Genomic DNA, 24,572 nt, shown 5'->3' with positions numbered 1-24,572 from the left:
CAACAGATAATACCGTTAGCATCCACAAACACACACACACACATCCAACAGAACATACCGTTAGCCTCTACAAACACACACATCCAACAGATAATACCGTTAGCATCTACAAACACACACATCCAACAGATCATACCGTTAGCATCTACAAACACACACACATCCAACAGATCATACCGTTAGCATCTACAAACACATACACATCCAACAGATCATACCGTTAGCCTCTAAAAACACACACACACATCCAACAGATCATACCGTTAGCATCTACACAACACACACACACACACACACACATCCAACAGATCATACCTTTAGCTTCACATACACTCAACATATGATACCGTTAGACCCACTAAAATCCACCAGATTAGACCGCCAGCTCCACAAACACACTAACATCAAACAGATCATATCGTTAGCTGCACAAACACCTAACAAACTCACACCGTTAGTCCAGTACCTCACATACATACATCACCATTAGTAAAGTAAAACAATGCGCAACAAATGCATGCACAATTATTGAAATATGTTACGTTGTTTAGGGTCATATATGTACAGAACGCAATCTTGTGGCCATTTCCACATTTAGAAAGCACATCAGTGCAAATTACTTATTCTGTAGAAGAAACATCAAGACTGGCAAAGTCACAAGTGAAACAGTGGCTACTAATAAAAGTATCCCCTGTCACATCCCACAGATCACACTCCTGTGTTCATTACTACAGTGCTTCCCATTGCATTATGGACGAAGTACAACAGTGTAATATCAACTGTCCAATAGACCAAGCATCACCATCAATAACAACACACTCTAAACTCCGATCTATTAAAAGAATGCCTTGATGTATCAGGTCACAATCGAACAGGTCACACTCTTGTGACCATTGCCACAACGATTTCCTTTCCTCACCGATGAAGCACAACATTGCAACATCAACTGTCCAATAGATCAAACATCAATAAAGTCACGCATGAAGCCTTATGGTCTCATAGCATATACACAGCGCACCATAATCCATTAACACATTCACAAAGCACACCAGATCAACGGTCAAGAAAAACTCCAAGCATCACCTCCAAGTCAAACACATTCCTTCCTTGAGGCGTGCATACTGTGTCCACCATCCCTTGAATCCTTACGTGCAGTGTGACACAACAGACAGCGGGACCCAGACACTACATACTGTTTAACGTAAGCATAATCCCATGCCAGGACATCCACACACTGCAGTTCACGGGGAACACGGAGAATAGGGGACTTATCTCGCTACGCCATCACGAAGCCTCCACGGAGCTTTATGTCTCGCCCGAGGGCCCTGCACTTGTGACGCAGCGCAGGTGAGCTTACCTGACAGGTAGGGGACAGTTTTGGGGGAGTGGGCAGGGGGACGGGACATTTCTTTGGCAATGGCAACTGTACTGAAAATTATCTCCTTCACACTACAGTTCCGCCGCTGTGCCTTTTGTTAGCGTTTTTTAAGGAATCATTTTGGCCCCATAGAACAGCGTTCCCTTGACAGGCGTGTTTGCCCGTTCCTATTATTCTAAGTTGGTGGGGGCAGCGAATAGTACATAATTAAGCCGTCTTCAACCCCAAACACGGTTCCTAATTAATGGCGAGAAACGCATTCTGCCTAGGTAGAGTTTGTATTCAATTCAATAACTTATTAAAGCCTTTCTAAAGAAACGTCAATTTTGATTAGATTTGACAAGTATATCGGACACAATGGACCATGGTTGGGTTGGGTGCAACGCTAACGCTAACTGTGACATGCTATATAAATTTGATGAAAAAACAATTAATTTGAGGGAAATCTTAAATATTAAATGTCCTTCTTGATATCATGCAAGGTCTGATTGAAAAATACGTTCTTTTAAAAATATCAATCTCCATTCTCTCTTAATACCTGTCAAATTTCATTACATCATTTCGGAAAAAATGTCAGTTCTACTTTTAGAAGAAACCATTACTCAGGGGAAGAAACACCGATTTCAGTGGAAAATGTCTGATATGAAATATTAATAATTTCTGACATCCCAAATCGAAATTCACCAGTGTCCTAATTTATTTTTCGTAATAAACAGACTTCAGCCATATTTCAATATCAATTGAATCCAACCTTTCCGAAACACAAAATGACTTCCGTTTACCAAACAAATCACAAAGGCATGACAGCTATAGCCACAGCAACCGAACCGCATTAAAACTGATTATTGACAATATTCAATGGCTTTTTTGCCGTTCAGTATACTTAATGTCGCTGCCCGTAGTTACAGTTTCCACCTAATTAATCATCGCATAGATAATAAATACGACACTAGACATCAATAGGTTTACAGCCGTCGTTCCACGCTATAGCGAGGTCTATAGGACATGGTTAATGAGATGTTTGATTGCTTAACTGGCGATAACATCGCGTAGACATTGTATAGTGGACGGAGTCACGGGATGAGAATACCTTCAGGCAAACTGGCCGAGTAAATCAAGACTGGTAATTATCCTGTCGAATTTTAAGGGGTTTGGTCAAAGAAATCTGAATTAATTGCAATTAAATGTATAGCATAATTCATGAAGGATAAGCATTTATTGCATACTATACATGTGTGACGTAATGCGTCATTGTACCCAGGAAGGGAAGAAGTAACAAGAGCTAAATTTATGGTCGGTAATTGTTATTGTTGATTGTTTATTTATCGGGAAAGGTTTTTAACTTTATTTAGCTGGTTTTGAATTGGTATATGTATATTTTTGGATACTGGTATTTATGATTATGTGTGTGTTGTTATTTTTCTGTCTTTGTTGGGATGAGGCGTGGGATTTCTATTCTTGTTCAAATTTATCAATTTTCTATTTATTCAGTTTTTTAAGAGGGGACGTGGCTGTAGTCTTATGTGTTAATACTCGACCAATAGGCATACTCTTTGATGGTCTTAACGTTCCTGCACGTATGTTTTGCTATCATAAGAGCGGTACATTTCCCACTATGATGTCATGAAGTAACTGCATATACTATTTGGAGTCGCATGTCAATGAATGAATGAATGAATGAATGAATGAATGAATGAATATAAAAGAAAATATAACAATGAATATTAAAAGCAGTAACTCTATATAATATTTGGAGACGAATGACAATGAATGAATGAATGAATGAATGAATGAATGAATGAATATACCAAAATGACTAAACAATGAATATTAAAAGCAGTAACTCTAAATAATATTTGGAGACGAATGACAATGAATGAATGAATAAATAAACCAAAATGACTAAACAATAAATATTAAAAGAAAAATAACTTGTTGCTATAATAGATACAAAATACATATACAAGTTTCATGTGTAACATTGTCATTTAACTTTATCAACAGAAATATATATGTGTTCAATGAACCCGTGCTTTAGGCTTCCCTTGTTAAAAAAAGGAACATATTTTCATGAAATCCTTGTGACATACATCATAGATACATCGAGGTAGAACCAAGATTTGTCTTCTGACTACATTCTGAATGGAGATTGTAAGAACGTTTTGCTGATGATGAATGTCAGCACTTCGATACAAAGAAACTTCAAAGTAAGATGAAAGTGCGACAGGAACAGACAGCACAGGGGAGACATCGCGTGTAACAGTTCATCACAAAATCATTTTTAACTCACGGGCATCAGCACAATCAGATAAAACCCCTTTGTGATTCATTTTTATTGAAATAAATCTGAACAATATTCCCCCAACCCCGAAAGAACCATCAAATTGGCCGTAATGGCCTTGCACTGCGGCACGTTATAAAAATATTGCAGCTAGCTATTGACTTTTGTTAGGGACTGACTTGTATACAACAGTAAACATGGACGCTTGTAATTGAAGTGTCCCATTCAAGCAGTAATTCCCGACAATCTGTCACTGATTTGACTTAAGGAACAGGCTAAAAGACTTTCAATTTGATGATAGATGCACACGGTGCCCGAACCACTGAATCACGGGGAGCTGAACCTGTTTTAGCTTTCTTTATATCGATCCCTTGACTCCGTGCAGTGGAACACTCGCCTTTCTCTAGCGTTCATTCACCCTCGCGTAATACTGGCGACACCCCACGACGCAACGCCAACTCAAGCGTAAAAGGGATTGCTTCTTTTTCTCATGCTCCCTTGGCCTTTCCATACACTTCGCGGAAAATATATATCGCCACGTGGACGTCTTTCCTCGGGTTTATGACAACTTTGGCAATAAGTGACTCATTGGACTTCAAAGGGATTATTTAAGCGTCAAATACTATGATTACGGTATCTACATGAAAACAACTGGTTGTGAAATGAAGGCGTTCAATCTTCCCCACGTTCTATTTGGGGGAATTAGTTGCTGCTCTTATAAAAACGCTGAATCACCAACTCATTTGATTATGACTCTCACACATTCGTATTGTAGATATGACGAGATTAGAGCGACGTGAGGAAAGCAGTTTCTGTAAACCACAACAAATAGACGTACCATCCCATCACTAAGACAGCACGACAAACGGATAATACAACGCTTTAATGCATAGACTTAAAGACATTCGCGTCTGTCTTGTTATTGTGGAAGTCATGTGCTGAGAAAACTGTCGTCAATGTAGCATCAGGAAGGGGTTATACCTATCACTTTAGAGATTTATGCCACGTCAAAATAGCATTTGAAAATCCAAATCTAACGTCAATGCCAGCGGTAATTTCACAACGAGGCTATCTCGGTAGCGGTAACGGCTGGTGACGTAACCATGTCGTAAGACGTTCTTTTAAGGTGCCGTGTTTCAATCAGTAGTCAGTCACATATTTGTTTAAAGCCGCAGTGATATCAGGACGAGGCTATCACGTTACGTGATCACGGTTGTTTATTGGACGTAGACGCGTCGCAATTTTAACGTTGGTGTTCATTGCAAAGCTCGCATACTATACTCATAACCGTCGACTTTATTAGTTTCGCGACAGCAGAACATAAATTTCCCCAATAGACATTCTGAATTGGTTGTGACCTACAGCATAGATGAAACCATTCGTGTTTGAATACATGCAGTAAAACTAATGTCTGCTAACAGTACCCCGCTCCCCGCTTGGCGCAATTGCTTCTATAGGTAATGAAATCCTACACACAATGTATATTTATGAAAAATTTCAACGCCGATGTTTACTTTGACGGGAAAGGTTTTATTTTGAGAATAAATATGAAAGACAGGTAATAATGATGGCTTATGGTGACGGCTACACGGATGGGAGGGAGTAAGTGGGTGGGCGGGTGGTGAGTGAGTGAGAGGATGGGTGGGGTGGGTGAGTGAGGGAGTGGGTGAGTGAGGGAGTGGGTGAGTGAGGGAGTGGGTGGGTGGGTGAGTGAGTGAGTGACGATTGTGTCTGAGAGTTGTCCGTTTAAGTATCCTCTTGAGGTTGGAACTGGATCAGGCATCTATGTTAGTGTAGACAGGGATCGATACTGCCAGACTGGTCATGCTTGAGGGCGTTAAGGGTCCAGTTCAGTTGGGGTACTATCATGTGTGTGTGTGTTGTTTTACGCCGCACTCAGCAGTATTCCAGCTATATGACGGCGGTCTGTAAATAATCGAGTCTGGACCAGACAATCCAGTGATTTACTTTATAATTCTAAGTTCTAGCAGTTTGAAAAAAACGTAATCCAGACCATCAGTAGGCTTCAAATATTTTACCCTTGTTGCGATTCGAACACTCATCTACACGACGAAATGGCGTTTTGTCCTCTTGGTTACCTTCGTAATTATTATAATAAAATAGCAATATGGAATGGTATATTAATTATTTTAATCAATCTATAGTGCTCAAAAGAACACCCATGGCATGACAGATGAAAATAGCAATATGAAAGAATAAGGTGATTATATATACTAATATGAAAGAATCGGGTGGTCTTTAACTTCTTTTCATTAGTATATAACAGAAGCTTGCACAGGTGTTGTTAACGACCACAGTGGTGCCCATAAGTATATTTGAACTAAAGGATCAGCAGTCTGTTCCTTGCAAAAAGAGAATTCGCTCTGGTGAATAAGACCAAAAAGCTAATGGAGAGAATGCCTAACCAAGAAAAACCTCGATATCACACTCAAAGAAGAGCTCTCAGAAGCTCTACCGTGTTATGAAAGGCAGGCATAATCACCTTCCGAGCAAGCGAAAACCACATCCCAGCTGCGCATAAGGATACCTCGTCTTGAAGTATGTAGTAAACCTGATATAGGAAAGGGTAAAGGGTTGTTGCAATGTCTCGTTCCCTCTTGTCGCCTGGCTGGCGCTCAACAACACTGATCGAGTCTCGCGATTTTTGCACTTTTGATCTCGCGACAAGAAACGGGATTTGAGGTGTCCAACCGACTTCATAAATTTTCAGAGATTGCTGTCTGAAACTGGATACGAAACGGAGATACCCAAGCCGAGAAGAAAGGGAGCTGGTTGAGCAGAAATAAGAAGGAACCGTTGCGAACTAACTGCATCAATTCTAACCGAATTATTCCGTTTCTACTATAGGGAAGGCACACAAGACCCTGTTACCGCGGAAAGCTGTTTGGGCATAATCATATCGCCACATTAAATTACAAAATTAGCCCTGTATTGTAAAAATCAATTCGCCCCCTCTCCTTGTCCTCCCTTACTGGCGATAGGAGAGAGGCATGTTGTCTCCACGAGAAGTGCCTTCGCCCAGCGTACAGGACGACCAGAGATACTGGCAAAACACAAAGATGACCCTTGTTATTTGATTACAGGAGTGTTTAACTCCCGCTCGTGAATAGATTTGTTGGCATAATCAAATCTGATGTTTTTACTGCCCTGGCAAATGTGTACTGATTGTTTTCCTCAAAAGACTCGCTTCCTGGAAGCGTCCGAGCTGTTCGTCTGCCGTCACTGTTTTTGACGATTCTGTCGCTCTTATCAGAGCTTCAGGGTCTTAAGAACAACAGCGGCCACCTCTCAGTATACACAATCTGGGAACCGAGAGGGATTATATTGTTTCCATGTGGACCCAGCGTAAGCACAATCGAGTGATACTTGCGGACAAATTATGGCACCTCTGTCAAGGCAGGTTGAAGGAGTCACCGGATCTTTAAAGTTATCCCGAAAGCCACACGCAGACATATTGGCGCATACGATTCCAGTTAAAAGAGTGCATGCTTGACATATGTGCACATTCTCGTATGCTTGCAAGTAGCCCTTAATAGAAACTAACGACAGTTGTGACACTTGAGACATACTGACTACTGGGCGCAAGTGCATGATAAAAACCCCTTCAACATGTCCTCAACTGTTACACTGAAACAACAGTATCGTTCATGGAAGTTAAGCTAGTGTGGTAAATGTTTTACCCAGAGGAGTATCTCCACTGCAATATTTAAAAATAACCCATGGGAGTACCTTCATTGTAATACAGTAAACTACGTATATAACGAACACGCTTATAACGAACTGGCGGATATAACGAACTGGTTTTAATGGTCCAAGCCATTCGCTGTGTATATGGTGTATATATGTTTATAACGAACTACGGTTACAACGAACTAAAATTAGTGGTCCCTTTGAGTTCGTTATAACCGTAGTATACTGTATTGCAATATGAATATGAGGGACAGTAGCGATATTCCTCAAAAGTAGGATATCATATACATTCTGAGATAGATAATGAAAGACAGAGAGAAGGCAAGAGGAGAGGGTTCGAGAGGCAGAAGGAGAGAAAGGAGAGAATGAAGGAAGATAGAAAGAGGAATGGATCAGGAAGGGGAGAAGACAGAAAGGGTAGTGATTTCAGTGATCAGCTGTGCAGACATGGTTGACAATAAATGAAAAATAATCAGCCTGTGTAGTATGCAAAGTGCATCTTGTAAATCAATATACATGTTCACACCTGTATATTTGTAATAGTTTTTATTATTAGGTGCATCGGTACACGTATGTCCTCGTGGCCACCCACCATTTCAATTGCAGATACGATATTTCTCCTATGTAGCGTGTAATACTGTCCCCCTCACAACTGATAACTACTACATGTAGTTTACATTGTCATTATGATTCTATCGTCTCCCCAGTGCCACACAACATTACCTGATGCGTTATGTATTGCCGACACAATGAGCTGTTTGCACAATACATCACTGTCCTGACACTGCCGTCGTAAAAGAACATTCTACTCTCGCTACGTAATATTTGACAAATAATTACGCTTAATGTCACCATTAGTTAATTCATCGCTAAATAGTAATACTCAACCTTAGCAACTATATTCACATCACAAAACGGCTGAGGTAAAAAAGGCTACCTCAGAGTCTGTCAGAAGGATATTAATGCATGCTAAAGAGAAACATTAATGGTAACGATTAGAAGTGTCCAACAAATGATATATTATTGCTTCTTACCTTCAACAGATTTTCTCTCGATTTGCCCATTATGAACACAAACTGCTAATCCAGTGACAAGGAATAATAGCTGTGTGACAACAGACGGTTTTCAATAGTATTCTATATGAGTATCCTCAAGTGTAATATATCCGATACACGCAGCGTCCTCCGGCAATAAATCAACACTAATCGACTGCCAAAAACACGAATGTGCTAAGGTTAGGGCATGTCTTAAACGTGTTCACTTTGATTTGGAAAAAAAACGTGTCGTCTGCTATATGTACAGACTATCAAAAATCCATACGTCTGCTTTCAAAGGAAAACAATTTATCGTCTGCATCTATAAATCAGCGCAATAAATACGATCATATCTACTGAAGTGGCAACCTTTGCAAGAGCATAATATGTTAGTCCAACTCCACATTGGCTTTGAGAGCCAAAGGCTACTAGAATGGGTCCACACACAAGGCGATTACAAGATTAGTACTTCAAAGTCGCCATCAAAAGAGTTTGATCAGACCAGATGTAATCACATCTTTTTCTTGAAGTTATTATTGAACTGTTGTGCTGTTTTATCTGTCATTCGGTAATCCAAAGCTCGGTGATCAAGCGCGCACATTAGAAATCTCCTCAATCAGATAGGGGGCCAGGTTGGATTCGTCTGATGATTTGTACAAGATCAGTCAAGAGAAGTTGACCGGTGTTTGGACGACGTGGGTTCCGAGGCCAGTATACTCGAAATATGGCACCAAAATAATAACGATCAGCACATCAAAGACGTTTTTCTTCACTTGATTCATGGCGGCAATTAAAACCGAATGCCAGGTATGTCACGCCGTTATGTCGACGTAGGAAAAGAGTAAATGCTCCAGCCTGTCCAGGAGTATCTCACTGCAGCGTGTGCACTGTATCACTTCTTGACCCTAACTACAATCGCCGATGCATCTTTATCCTGGCAAAAACCACGATGGCTTTGCCACGGTCTGTCGCTCCTAGCAGATGCACTTCCATATCTCAGTATTATCACGGGGCTATCACTCTAAGGACAGCCGCTGGGGACGTTTTTTTCATCGCCCTATCACCTCCTTCCCCGAATTGATCCCCATTAGAAGGCGCGTAGCATAGAACAAGGCAGTGTAATAAGTCCCCCCTCTTTTGTCAAACGCCGGGCTCGTGTAAACGCTCTATTTCTCAGCCCCACTGGCCCGTGTCGGCCTTTAGACCCGGTCATACGACAATGGCTTTGTCCCGCTGCCTCAGTTCAATGGACGTGATCTCCTCTCTAAAGGCGCTATGAGAGTGCCAGGCAGTCCGCACAATACGAATCTCAATAGGCTATAGTCTCCGATGTCCAACCATAACACCGTCTGCACTGACCTCCCATTGCTACAGTCTCGCACACCAATACCAAGCCCCGTCTGTACCCGGATATGTCCCTGGAACGCAGATCAGCTGCATATAAATCAACACCACGATCCTACTTTCGCCGCTGTCGGTGCGAACTGGCCCTAAGTCACTGCTTCCTTGCCTAGGCTTAGTTCATCAGGAGACGCGCGTGTATGCGCGTGTGTGCCTTCCTCCCTCTCCTTTGCCTAATAACGAGCTCTCACTACTTTCTTTGCTATTGACAGCACAATATCGCACGAGGCCCTGTTGAAAGCCATTTAACATTGCTCTCTAATATCATATATTCTTCAAATGTAGATCCACACCCTGAACATTAAGTGTGCTTAAGCATATACTCTTCTACAAAGGCGAACGAGGCCCATGCTTACCATCCCGTTTTGAGTGTCATGCATGTGCATAGAACCTTCTGATTAGTGAAGCACCGGTGGGGTCAATTGTTTGACAGCGAAAAGGGGCACTGATCAATAGCTCAAACAAAAAACAATGAGAGAGTAAAGATATGAAAAGAATCCGTTTTTATGGAGTTTTCCTCGCCAAGTAAATGACTCTCCCGATAGCTATGCAAACCAGTCGAAGCCACTACGAGAAACACTGTGACGGACTTAATAGAATGTGAACAATAGGGATAAGGAAAGAATGAAGGCGAATCTTCGAAATAGCATCTTGAGCATGTTCAGAATCTTCAGCTAATGGACAATACAATATGGGCGTCATCTAGATGGTGGTGGCACCTGACAGTCTTTGAGTGCGACTGACACCAGGAATAATGTTGAGGACACTTGATCACGTGATGAGGACAATCACCTGACATGGAGTGAAGTCCTACCGGTACTGTACAATGGGACGTTGATTGATATATAGATCAGATATACAGAGCAGTGAGCGGTGGAGCCCCGACAGCGGGGCTCTGTATAGTGTGTGCCACTATGGACAAAAACACAAGCGTTCCTGCTGCGTTTACCCTTCAATTTAGAGTTGACTTCTAATATTTATCCAGAGATGTCACAACTGCCTGTTAGAAGGAAGAGGCGAATAGACGCAAGGGAAAGTGACAGGATGTTAGTAGGTTTCTATATCAGGAATATTTACAAAGTTTCAAGTGTCTGAGGTTCAGATGAGTTCAGATGGGTGCTGCAAAACAGTGTTTGTCTGAGGGTGGAAAACACTGTTGATGTTGATGTGATAAAGTTTATATCATGATGGTTATCACAACCAGCAAACTATGACCAACCATGTGAACTTTCCTTTGTTCGAATGTAGATGTCAGTTACAAGCTAACGTGAACATGTTTATAAACAAATATGACATTTCAGTGAGTGAGTGAGTGAATATGGTTTTACGCCGCTTTTAGCAATATTTCAGCCATATCACAGCGGGGGACACCAGACATGGGCTTCACACAATGTACCCATGTCGGGAATCGAACCCGGGTCTTCGGCGTGACGAGCGAACGCTTTAACCACTAGGCTACCCGACCGCCCAAATGACATTTCAAGTACCTAAATTTGAATTCACTTGAATGCATCCTTGTTCATATTCATATTCCTAGCAGTGTTATAATGCATAGTGATGGGTGAGTGAGTGAGTATAGTCTTACACCACTTGTAGCAATATTCCAGCAATTACATGGCGGGGAACACCAGATAATGACTTCACACATTGTACACATATGGGAAATCGAACCCGGGCCTTCGGCGTGACGAGCGAACGCTTGAATAGTGATAGGCATGGCAAACAAGAACTTATTTTGATAATGCAGCATCGCATACAAACAGGTAGATGGAAGGTTTATATGGACATGAGCATGCCTACTTTGCACATTATCCCAGGGTGAAATAGTGAAATATACACGAATTGTCATCAAAACAGTTACTAGTCTATCGTTGACAGAAAGGCTACCACCAGAACGTACAATAAACTACCGTTATAACGAACTCAAAGGGACTACTAATTTTAGTTCGTAATAACCGTAGTTCGTTATAAGCATATATACAGCATAACTACAGCAAATAGTCGGGACCAAAAAAGAAAGTTCGTTACATCCGTCAGTTCGTTATAAGCGTGTTCGTTATAACCGTAGTTTACTGTACTACTAATATGCCAATCATCCTTATTTGAAACCGCATGTATATTTGAAGGATGACATTGAAAAAATAACCTGTCCCCTCGCCACAAACCGCTGCATGCCTCCTAATGCCGTATCATTGAGCTGCTCAATTTCAAGATGGGCGTATAATAATACTGGAAGGATTCTCGTCCACGTAATGCATCTGCTATCGTTGATGCCAGTGTAGTTGAGCATCCCCCGAGGAGGACAATACTACGTGTGTCCCCCCTCCCAAGTGGCGTTATCGTGTCCCCCTTGACGAACGTGGAATTGGACGCGGGTTGTCGATAGCTAATCAAGAAGTTTATCCCAGTCTTGAAGAACTCAAAAAGCTTGTTTTGGATCGAAAACTATCTTGTCTCTTTCAATGGAACGTCCTCTGGTAAACGTTTACTTAAAGGCTTGATTCGTCCGGTGAAAACGTCTTCCCAGCAGATTTCTCCACTTAAAACATGGTACAAATGGGCAGATTTCAATGGAACAACTTCACACGGTATTAAACGAGTCAATATCTTTATATTAGGGAACATGATTTCTATTTTTGACCGCAGCAATAGATTTTTCAAAAGATTTCAATTATCACGTGTTTGGCAATATTTTGACGATAACCGCTCGGATATAGAGCGGTTTGAATGAATGTCGTTTCGAAATTCAAGCATAAAGGCCCATGCATATATTAGCCCAACAAACCACAGGGGAGCTACTTTATCGGGTGCATTTATCATAGGTCATCAAATCAGAATTACCTCACTCAACAATGATTTGATAATATTAATCCTCATCACATGACACTAGTCACGTGACTCTTTTCTAGCCCAAATCCGGCTGGTATGGTTGCTGGAAATTTGATAATCAATCAGCCATTATGACACGAAAATTCAGCATGTGTCCGCCCTTAATCGTGGGTGGTGGCACACAAGGTATGAATGGATTCAGTAAGATTTATGTGGGTATAAACTGATGATATTTAAGATTAATCCCGGCTTTACCTCATCTATTATGTGACCAACATCGTTATCTATAGCTACAACATTCGAACAGGAATAGAGCCCTGGCGTAAACCCAACAAGCTGACATCATTCTAACATCGTTGTGTTTAGTAAACAATCTAAACCTTGTTCAGTAAAGGGACTTATTCCTTAGCGCATGATCATTTTTTTCAACCATGAGTGTTACAGAAATTCATATATTAACATTGAATAATGATTGCTTGAAATGTATCCCTATGATACTGAAACTGACAGTAACGGTGATAATAGGAAGACGTTGACAACCCAAATACCCATGGCCATTAGTGGAACACCGATATCTATTTGAGAATATGCCATAACACTGCCCAGAGGTTGGAACTTAGTCCAAATCAACATGCTCTCCATGTATTAATCTAACGGATTGAGACTTATTCCGTTTGATGTCGAGGAGATCTCTTTGATGTACTCACTACAGTGTTGATACAGAACGTCCTCGCTCATCAATATCACAGTTGGAAAAGATTAATCAATTACACCCCATTGCAGTGATTACCCAATGACATTGGTTGCCGAGTATTTTTAGACGCATATATTGACTTGAACTCTCAAGCAAGATGCATCATGGACTAATGGTGGACAAATGATAGCAGTCAGTCAAGCCGAAAGACTCAGGTGAAGAAAGTATGTTCTGAGCCAGCTGTAGGTAAAGCCAGAATAGGACCAAAAGGTATGAGAAAATGACGTATTTGGACAACACTTTCATTTGACAGGATGACATATAGGTCGCGATAATGAGGTTAGTCGTGTAACGCCACTTGGTTATGATCCTTGAAAGGTGATAGAAGTCAGCGCCCTACCTGTTCCGTCCCAAATCTTCAAAAGCAGTAATATTTCTAGTATTTGATCCAGGAAATTTAAATGAGCTAGCGTCGTCCGTTTGAGGCAAATAAAGCTCGGAGTGTCACAGGAAAGTGTTCCTGACTTATCTCGCGCACTTTTATAGCTGCCTGTTTCACGTCACGGTCGGAAAGTTTGGCCTCTGAAACCACCCAAATTCCCCCGACCCATTCATATATGCCGTCTAGTATATGCCTTTGTCAATGGTATATGGTTTTATTGCCAACTTGCCTTGTTAACAAGAGTTGTAAAACACGCTATAAGGCTTTCATATCAAAATATTGTCCCGACATAAACTCAGCAGCCGCTCCTGAGAATTATAATGCAACTCTTACTGATCCTCTGATAGTAAAGGTCCGCACAACCCTCGTGATAAAGACCCAAACATTCACACAACTGACTGCAAATTCCCATAGAGGGAAGTAAGTCAATATCACCTCAAAGCGATCTTGGAATAAATCCATCGAGACAGTCCTCCAAACGTGTAGCAAATCCACAAGACAATGCCGGTGATGGCCCGTGCTATGCGATAGTCCAGGAGGCCATGAGATATGTGACATTCACGGTAATTATCAACATTGTCAGAAAGAGGGTACAAGTCAGGACCTCGCCGTGTCTCATCCCTGTCTGTCTGCTTCCCCCTGGCTATGCTCCGTCCCGAGATTTACATCTATAGGTGCGACACGCAGCTATCAAGGCGGCAATAAAAAGATGCTAGTATCCCCATTACGTATGTACCTCCTAGGAATGTTCAATACGCGTCACGTGGAAATGAAACTAATTGACACTGGTTGAGGAACCATGTGTGAAAGGTGTTGGGGAAGGGAAGCCACTTTTACATAAGAATCTTCAACAGACAGGCGTTCATAGGGGATAGGTATTATCACCTTACTGTGTGAATGGGTGATATCATCTTAAGAGTCTCTTTCAACCATTCCTGACAACATTATACAAGACCCAAACCTTATTAGATTTAGGTGACAGCGAATACACCATATTAAAAACTGGTTACAAAAACAATACAGATTCGGGAATTGCATTCGACTAGATTTTAAAACGTAGAAATGTATCAACCAAGTCAAAACAACAATAATTACCCCAAAAGTATTGTGTTATTTTAAACATTGGTTTCAGGTAAGACAAAGTAATTTGCAAAGCTTGCATGAGTTGCAAGTATGACACAATGTTTTTTCTGAACTTCTGCACCTTAGATGGAGTCAGTATCTCGACTCGAGAGTATCAGTTTAGAGGCAAGTAATAGCCCCGAGCGCAGGATCATTTGAAAGCGGCTTGCTGAATTAAACTTTGTGTAAAGTAAATATTTGTCTTTCCACGCCGATGACTTTAGGTCTCACGTAAGTTACTCGGAAACAGCAAGCCGCTTCGATAAGCACTTGTTGCTAATTAGCATGGATTGTAAAGGAGCCAGGTAACCCGATACCTTTGTTTGTAATGACTAATAACGGGACATCCGTGTTCTACCAAAGTGCCCGGATGACTTGGAACGCTAAATGGACATGAAAATTTTCGGTCTCTTTGAAGCGCCATGCGCTTGCCCATTCCAATTTAACACAGCATGTCGTTATGGTATAAGAAATTGATGAAGCCATTCACCCCAACGCCAGGTGGGCCTACCTGTAAACTTATGAAGGGTCAACGCACCGGTGTGATTATCGTTTACAATCAATGTATAACTATACTGTTTCCTTTATTGTTGTCTTGAAATAGCTAGAACATAAACATGGCGTGACAATGGACACATATCACATCGGTTTACAGTGTTAACATCGATAGACATTAAACTTGTATGCACAACACTAATACGATAGGGGTGAGAACACAACCTTGATGTATGCCTGTAACAGTGTGAATGTCATCCGGTTATTTTCTTTGTCTCACTAGTGCTATATTGTTGAACGCTCGATTCATATACTTGATACGTTAGTACGAAAAATGATATGTATTTCTCAAAAAAGGAAACACTAATAAGTCTAAAGTTTAACTGCACACTTGACATTTCCTGTTTCTGACATGGGAACCTTTTACCTCAAGTTCTTTCATATGATAAAGAACAACCTCGTTATTTTGGGCCTAAACAATGTATTACATTTAAACATGCACGCCTGGTTGTACCAGAATCGAAAGGATTAATTCAGGCTCTCTTCAATCTGATATTGTCAAATAATCAGGACACGCTGTCTGAAACTGAGAATGAAGGTAACATGAGACATGAACGTAAGATCCAAATCAACATTTCGCGACTGAGATGCTTCTGATAAGGAGTACGTCAGGTCAGTAGGTCTGTCAAGATATGTCTATGTCGTAGAGTGGAGGTTTGCATTTAAGGTGAGAATTAGGAATCCAAAGCTTCTAGGAAATCCATTCGATGACGCCCATCTAATCTATATTCAGATCCGGGCCTAACGTGGTTTAGGGAGCTTCAAAAGGATGACTTCTAGGCTCCTAGCATCTGTTATGTGTGCAAGGAACTAGTTGCCCTATCTGTGATTAAACTGCTTGAGTCAGGCCTCATTACGTTTCAATTGAATGGTGTCCTGAAGCTGAGTGTACCCGCATAACCACTGAGTGGACAAGAGATGGTTGGTGGTGGTGGCATAACAGAAAGGTGTGAGCTGGATACTACACGCCACTGTGATAGCCCTCTTCTGGCCCTCACTTTTCGACTCTCTGGTGTCGAGGCCATCTCTTTTGAGACAGCAGCTTGTAAGGTGCGACTTTAACGTGTTTGCGAACCCCAAGCATAATTCCGGAGAATAGACTCTATTCATTATTTGCTGAGATAAGCAAGGTTCATAGCGGGTAGATCGGTAACCTTACACCGTACCGGGAATTTAAAACATCATCAGAAAGTCAGACCACAGACAAACATTAACAGGACATTAAACCGTGCGCTAATCTCGGCTCCGGTTCACAGGACATGAGAAGAAACCAATTGGTTCGGGTACGGAGGTTAAGGAAGCTAAGTATCCTGTCCCCCCGGGCTAGAAGGGGATCCGGGCCCCCCGTCAGGGAGGGATTGCGGATTTGACAATGGGTTTGACTCCCACCCTCACGATCGACCCCTAGCCCCCAACAGACACAGCCGTGTGAGCGCGTTGGAATAGAGAAAGATGGCGTGTGGTTGTCGTCTAGGGATAAAATAGAGAAAATTGCTTTGTGCTTGAAATTATATTTCCCCCTAACCATGTCTATTTCACGTGTTGTAATTTACATGAATTTTAAATTTTCTAAAAGCATCGCCCTCCAAAAGCATAAATAATACCAGGAATTACACGCCCATTGAGTAAAGTTGTTATGACAGCGTATGAAATCAAAATCTTGAATTGAGACACGCAATATTCTGTCCATGTCTTTAATTATTAATTATTTCTTAAAGAAAGAAAAAAAATATTGAAAAAGGTTACAGGTCACCTATTTCAAACCCATTGTCTTAAAACTACAACACGTGGGGGAAAAGATCTTAATCCATTACGTCAAACAGTTAACTTTGATTTATTCCTGTTTCAGATAGTAACTAATTTGAGTTTAACAGAACAGTTCAACTTGAAACAAAGAAAATCAGTGTTAATGGACCACCAGTATCGTAACCGTCCGCATTGGGATATCTGGCAAGAGACAAGTGTCGCACTCTTGTAACTTTCAATCACGACTGAAATGGACATCAATCAAAAGCCACCTTGGCTACAATTACACGCAATTGACCAACACGTTTTGTCATATAATCACTAAAACAATTTAATCGAGGAGGAGATTACGTCCATGAATAATTTGTCCTATGTAATGAAGTAAAGTGGTCTTGGCTTCAGGCTAGCTCTATTAACACAGTTTGCCCAGGCCGGACAACGGAGGACTCTAAGTCACATCTCACTGTTGTCCGGTAATCGCATCTTTTATATCTTCTTGAACCGTATTAATTATTTACATGACACGTGCTTAATTCTGCCGTCAGAGTAGGCTTCAAAATATTCGGTGAATAATTAATCTCATCTTTGCCCATGCGAAAAAATATCATTTTCGAGGTTGGAGTTTGATAACACACGTTTGTCTGATCAAGCTGGCCGCCGTCGTGTTACTTCTCCGCAAAGTTCCTCGGGCGTTCTAAAACGTTTTGTCTGAATCTCCATCTTGTCTTGTAGTCCCTGCATGACTTGCATGTACCCACGCATAGCTGGCAATTAAATGAGCACAAGTTATTTTTCGTGAAAAAAATCAATATTGTAATTTTTAAAATGATATAATGCCTGAATTTCTTGAACATGCCTTTCAAACACGAGAGAATTTTTCAAAAAGAAATTGAATCCAGGAAGGACCGCGTTGATTAATCTGTCAAATCCTATCTAAATGATTAGCCTGCCCATATGCCATCAGTTTAAACCAGATTTGAATTATTTCTTTTGTTGCACTACGTCAAGGAAAGGGAACAGGCTAAAGTATACAATTACAGCTTTTTACTTCGCCGAATCTTGTTTTAAAATCCATCAATTTTGTGCGACTCTATTTGCAAGTCTAAACTTAATGTCATATTCGTTGTTAGTTTAACATTTCCTTGACATGTTCGTAAGATACCTAAATTATATTTGATGGCACGAAATCGATTAGATTGTAATGGCGCCGATAAATGTCACAACATGACGTACGTGTAAGCTTATTACTTACATGCCATCTCACGTGACATGTCTGACAATATTGGTCAGAATGTATTTTATTATCATTTCCGACATTTTCCCGGCTCAAACTGAAGAAAACGGTGCCTTAACCAAGGAATAACGTTAATACAAAAGCGTAGTAAATATTTAGCAAATAAAAGTGCAGTGGTGGACGAGGTCTCATGTTAACCATGCGCTACACTGTTACCGTTGTCGACTCAACTAACAGTATCCATGGAATATGCTTAACATCATCCTCGTTTATCCAGGGTACTTTATCACCATTATCACATGATAAAAATACTGAGCCCATTTCACTTGACAAGTGACGTCACCACCTTCCGTCTCTCTTATCACAAGCCTGGCACAGGATTTCTCTCGCTCACGCGTGTAACTTGATTGGACGACTATTTTTAGCGAAGTGACTCTCGAACATGTTAGCGTCAGTTCAAAACAAAGCTATTATATGCTATGGGTCCAGCATGTAACAGAATAGATACATAATACACTGGAGTATCGAGGTTGCCTGAAATGGAATGACACTACTGTAAATGATCATGATTCACATCACTCCGGATATAACGAAGACTATTATGCCGAACTTTTGGTTTAAGTCAACAAATACTCGAGCAATGGTGATCAATAATGTTTATGTTAAAGTGAGGAGCAAATTTCAACATATACTACTCAAAAGAAGTTAAGGATCACCTGATTCTTTCATAATGGTAAAGTTAATCTGTCATGACAAGAGAGATTAACTATAGTAATATGAAAGAATAAGGTGATCCTTAACTTCTTTTGAGTAGTATACACTGTATTTAGAATATTCGACTTGGCTGCACATTCCAATGAATCAACATACGGACATAGTAAATAGTAAGCCACAATAACTACAATCACGTACTCATCCCCAACATTCAACTTCATTAACTGGAAGTCTGTTATCACGATACATCGTTTAAAAGGGACGTAAATTTACAGTTCCGGTTGAACCCCCTACCGACGATATCGACACTCCGCGTGTATCGAATTTGATAACTCGATACATATTTTGGGCACTAAGACTTCGAGGTTGTTATATTTCCGATTACAACGACGTCATATCCTCGAGTTCGTCATATCCAGAGTTGAACGTAAGCACACGATGAAACTACTGTGAAACGCGACACAAGCGGCTGTAGCAGGACGCCCCTCCCAACAGAAGCGAGCGCCTAATGCTGACGAATGGACTACGATTAGTGTTGAGCCGCGAGGAGTAAACCCTCAACAAATACTGATGACACACATTCCTTACTACGGCATTTGGAATATATAACGTGTCACTAAACCTAGCCGAGACAGCCCTTGGCCCGCAGACGTGGTCTTAATGCAACATCTTGGACACTATATCAAACAAGCCCAGCTGAAGCCAGACACACAAATGTTTACGCTTGTACTTCTATTAAGACTCGACAAGTATGATAATAACTGTTTGAGCTGTAACAAACAGGCTAGATATGTTGATATGACTCGTGTTTCTATACAATACAGGGGCTTCAAGACGAGTCCTTGAGAATAATGTTATTGGGAAATCGAATTTCAAAACATGACTTAAAATCATGTGCAGATAAAGTTTATTCCGTTGAAATTGCAATTGGAAATAAGCTTCGGTCAGTTCGAGAGGATTCGGATTATCGAAACATAGTTATTGTGTAATATGTCTTTGTAACAAATGTTATATCTGGGATGACACTTTCTGAGTAAAGTTCAGATTCTCGTACTTCTGGGGGTCCCGTCCCGTCCGGGATTCGAACCCTCACTGCCAGAGTGAGGCACCTAATCGCCAGCACACAAGTACGTACACAAAGTACGTAATCGCCATTACCAGTTGACGGACATTCATTTTTTGTGGATGCCTCGGTGGTTGAGTGGGTTAGATCGCTGACTTTGTGTGCTTGCGATTACGTGCCTCACTCTGGAAGTGTGGGTTCGAATCAATGGCGGGACTCAACCCTAAAAAAGTACGAGAATCTGTACGTTTCTCAGAAAGCGTTATCTAACAACTTTCAAAAAGGCATTGTGTGTTCATAATTTGTCTTTATTTAAATGAAGACATCCTTGGTGAAGGGGGCACGGGTGGCCCAGTCGTCTAAGCGCCGCGATTCGCTGTGCAAAGTTGCGTCCCTTGGGCAAGCCAGAAACTTATGATTGTGGGTTCGAATCCTCGTGGGTTTCACCAAAGTGGTAAACGTCTGAGACCTGCATCACTTGGCGCTTTCCTCCCACATTAAGCTGACACGCCGCGATATAACTGGAATACTGTTAAAAGCGGCGTAAAACCCAACTCACTCACTAACAGGGGTTTCAAATTGTATTTTACTGCGTTAAGGGAACTGTGTCTGACCGAACTCTCAAGAGCCCCCATAAGAAACCGTTGCTACATATATGTGGGAGTAGACTAAGCTATATAAAGCCAGCCGTATTTATAGAAGAAGCACGACACTCAACAATTAAATATAGTGTACACATAACAGTGAAGTGTTAAAAAGAATTAAACCAATAATACTGTGTGGCATATACACGCATTTCGACACTGTATCAAGTGACATGAACATTATAATGTGTGAGCATGGTTCTTGTGTGTTTTAAGGAGCGGCGGGTAGCCAAGCAGAAACGTTGACTCGTCACACTGAAGACCTTTGTTCGAATATTATGTGAGTCCCATTCTTTACATCACGTGGCATGACTGGAGTATTGCATTACTCACTCCCTCTAGGTTCTTCTGAACACTCTTCCTCGCTCTCGTCTTATTGTTTCAAATATCGCAGGGTCGGTTGGGTAGCTCACGCACGCACGCAAGCACTCACTCACTCACTCACGCACTCACTCACTCACTCACTCACTCACTCACTCACTATTAGGCCATAGTTGCCATTTGGCAGAACGCCGGAGTATGACCTTATGAATATCCGAGTACTAACTGCACGCAAGCACTCACTCACTCACGCACTCACTCACTCACTCACTCACTCACTCACTCACTCACTCACTCACTCACGCACTCACTCACTCACTCACTCACTCACTATTAGGCCATAGTTGCCATTTGGCAGAACGCCGGAGTATGACCTTATGAATATCCGAGTACTAACTGCGGGAATGATCATGAAGTAACGGCCAGTATATATTAACACAGAGGACACTTGGAGTTTCGATGTTCTACACAGAAACATCCCCGAATGGACATGAAATACACATGCTATGTACACGGTGCTTGTTTCAACGTGCCAGAGTCAACAAGCAATGTACATCGCCCCGGGAACAGTTACTGGTTTATTCAAGTCCTCTCCGGCGGCTAACCCTGGGTTTGATATATGAATAGACACCGTCCATTAAACATGATCCCTGTTGACTTGCATGAAAAACATGAAAGGACATTAAGTTACTTAACTTAGCCACACAGGGCACCAGTGTACTCAGATTCCTTGATAGCTTCATGCTGACAATGTCTATCACAAGCTAAGCATCATTTAGTGTCCTGTAAAGTGTATAGAAATAAACACTGACAATTAGTCTGAATGGCATTCGGCAAGGGTATCCTCATGAAAAGCATCGGTGTAATAGAGAGAAATACATTGGGTTTAATTCAAAGATTGAATCACACGCCTCCCATTAATTTAATCCTCGTGTGAATTTTTCAAACAAACTCATTGAATAGGTTTTTAGGTTTTCACTTAACATCGCAGTCAATTTCAGTTCAATCGATTAGCGGATTGTCCTGGTTTTATCGCCTATGGGGGTTATTGCGGTTTTATTTAAACGAAACAGATATCCAAATATAACATACACACGCTGGTAATAGTCCGGTGTCGTGGCGCAGGGGGACGTTGATGGTAACAGAGTGGCTTGCCCTCATCTTCTAGCCACGTTACTAAAAGATGACACTTTGATTGTGCGACCGCCTTTAAGGGTAACCTCGTCCGCACGCCACTTGGTGGCAAGCGCTGAAACTGTGCGTGGTACCGCCCGCCCGGGACGCGGAGATACTGTGGTACTGCATCCGTCACATGACAGTTTTATGTCCCAATTTACATAAAAGGGAATACGTTTAAAACAATCAAAACAGTAGGTTATTGTCAGGGGTACGTGGCGCCATTCAAAGGTAATTTTAACCTCTATAAACTGTTCGATGATGATGATGATGATGATATTTACGACGACCCCTATTATTATTATTATTGCTGTTTTCGTTAGTGTTGTTATTATTGTTGTGGTTGCATTCATCATCGTTTTATCATTAGTAGTAGTAGTAGTAGTAGTAGTAGTAGTAGTAGTAGTAGTAGTAGTATTAGTAGTAGTATTTATAGATTAAAATAAAAAATGCAGAAAAGTTTTTAGGTGATCCTGGCACAGTCAGGCTGGTTAGGCTCATCATCAGCTCAGGCCCCCTCTACACGCAGCCCAGACAGAGCGAATGGGACTTCTCCCAGGAAGCGCTGCCCAGTCAAACCCACCCAGAACTTTTCGGAGAATGTGAAGACTCCCAAACACTGCAGCCTTCTGCATTACCCAGATTGTCAGAAGGGCTGTATTCCTAGTAGCAAACCCGGGCACTCTCCCAATGTCAGTCAACAGATTGGGAGGTACCAAAACTAAGGCACCGAGAACAATGGGGAGTCGGACAACTTGGTACTTGGGATGCAAGCGTGACATTTCGAAAGCGAGGTCCGCATATGTGCCATGTTTTTCCTCAATCTTGTCAATCACATTTGTGTCAAAGGGGGCAGAAAATTCAATGATATAAATGATTTCATTGGATTTATCAAAAAGGACAAGATCAGGTTTGTTGGCCTGGATACGTCTAAGGCTGTAAATAGGACTATTCCAAAGAATTTTGTATTTATCATTTTCCATGACGCCCTCTACATCTTGGGCGTCAAACCCAACTCACTCACTCACTCACTCCCTCACTTCTCTCGTTGTTTAATCTTTCCCGATAAGCGGTCGCATTTCTCACTGCAGTTCTCCTGCATGTGAATATCGGCCGGTGATCATCATCTATTGATTCGTGTTCCAGCGTACATACTCTTAATTGCTGTTCCCATGCTAAAACTGTCTGTGTGATGACCATCAAATCAAATTACACATACCAACGTCATATCCCCATAAAGAGATATAATGCTCCTATAATAAACCCTTCAGTGGCATAACCCATATTCCTGCATTACTTCAAAAGAACATAAAATAAACCTATCTATTCCTGAATGCAGAAGACGCCAAATAATGGTCTTAGGGCTCTTGTCTCACAGCCAACAATGCTCAAATTAACAGCATGTCCCCATACAAAAGACATGCCGTCCAAAACAGTTCGCTGCCTAAGTGTATGTATTAACTATGCCGATCTACAAACAGAACCACAGAAAACAATTCGCACACTGACAGGAACAATCCCCAAAGTTAGACGGATACTGATTTAATTCAAAGCTCTGCCTTAAACAGTATGGTTCGTTGCTTAAGGGAATTGTCAATACTGAATTCGATTCAAAATTAAATTACTGCTGTATTGTAAGCGTATGGGTAGTGAGAGGCCATGCATGTTGCTTTATTCAATAAACGTGTTCTATAATGTAAATGCATGACAGAAAACAAAAAAGTGTTAATTTATATTTTGTATTAAAGCGCAATTACGTATTCCGGGCATTGACGTGTGAGGGGAATTATTTTAAGGGAGAAAATAACATTAATCTCACAAAGGATGAGACTTATTACGCTCCGTACGATGAGGCTGTTTAGGTGCTGATTAGGCGAGTGCCAAATCCAATAACGGCGGACACTCCACTGTCAAGACGAAGAAAGGTCCGCTATAATGTGAGGAATCTGATTATATTCCTAGCACCTTCTAGTTAAAAAAACTTGTCTGGGTTGACGATTAGTGAACTCCACGGTACTAAACAGACACCTGACAGAAACAGCTGAAAAATAATCAATACTTCTGGCGACAGAGTGTCTGACTACTGAAACTAAACTACAAAAACTACCCTTCAGACATACAGATCCAAAGAAACATTTAGTATCTTACCTAACCTCAACGGGACACTTAACACAACATAAGGAGTAGAGTCAACACTTGATGGCCATGCCCCATTCATGAGTTTGAA

General features: G+C 41.3%; 1 protein-coding gene across 5 annotated transcripts in view; it reads right to left on the bottom strand.

Annotated features, from left to right (window-relative positions):
• The window catches only part of LOC124137030 (kinesin-like protein KIF26B), a 324,882-nt gene that overhangs the window by 177,967 nt on the left and 122,343 nt on the right, over positions 1 to 24,572 (bottom strand). Inside the window, exon 1 of one of the 5 annotated variants that reach the window (XM_046503130.2) lies at positions 8,405 to 9,831. The exons of the other annotated variants lie outside the window; for them this stretch is intronic. Coding sequence (XP_046359086.2) covers positions 8,405 to 8,434 — 30 coding nt within the window. The 5' untranslated portion in view covers positions 8,435 to 9,831. Of the gene's footprint in view, positions 1 to 8,404; positions 9,832 to 24,572 lie in introns of those variants that run through there. 5 annotated transcript variants of the gene reach the window in all.

This window comes from Haliotis rufescens, unplaced genomic scaffold (assembly GCF_023055435.1).
Source record: "Haliotis rufescens isolate VD_foot unplaced genomic scaffold, xgHalRufe1.0.p SCAF_3, whole genome shotgun sequence".
NCBI lineage: Eukaryota > Metazoa > Mollusca > Gastropoda > Lepetellida > Haliotidae > Haliotis > Haliotis rufescens.
This window is presented reverse-complemented; position numbering and strand designations above follow the sequence as displayed.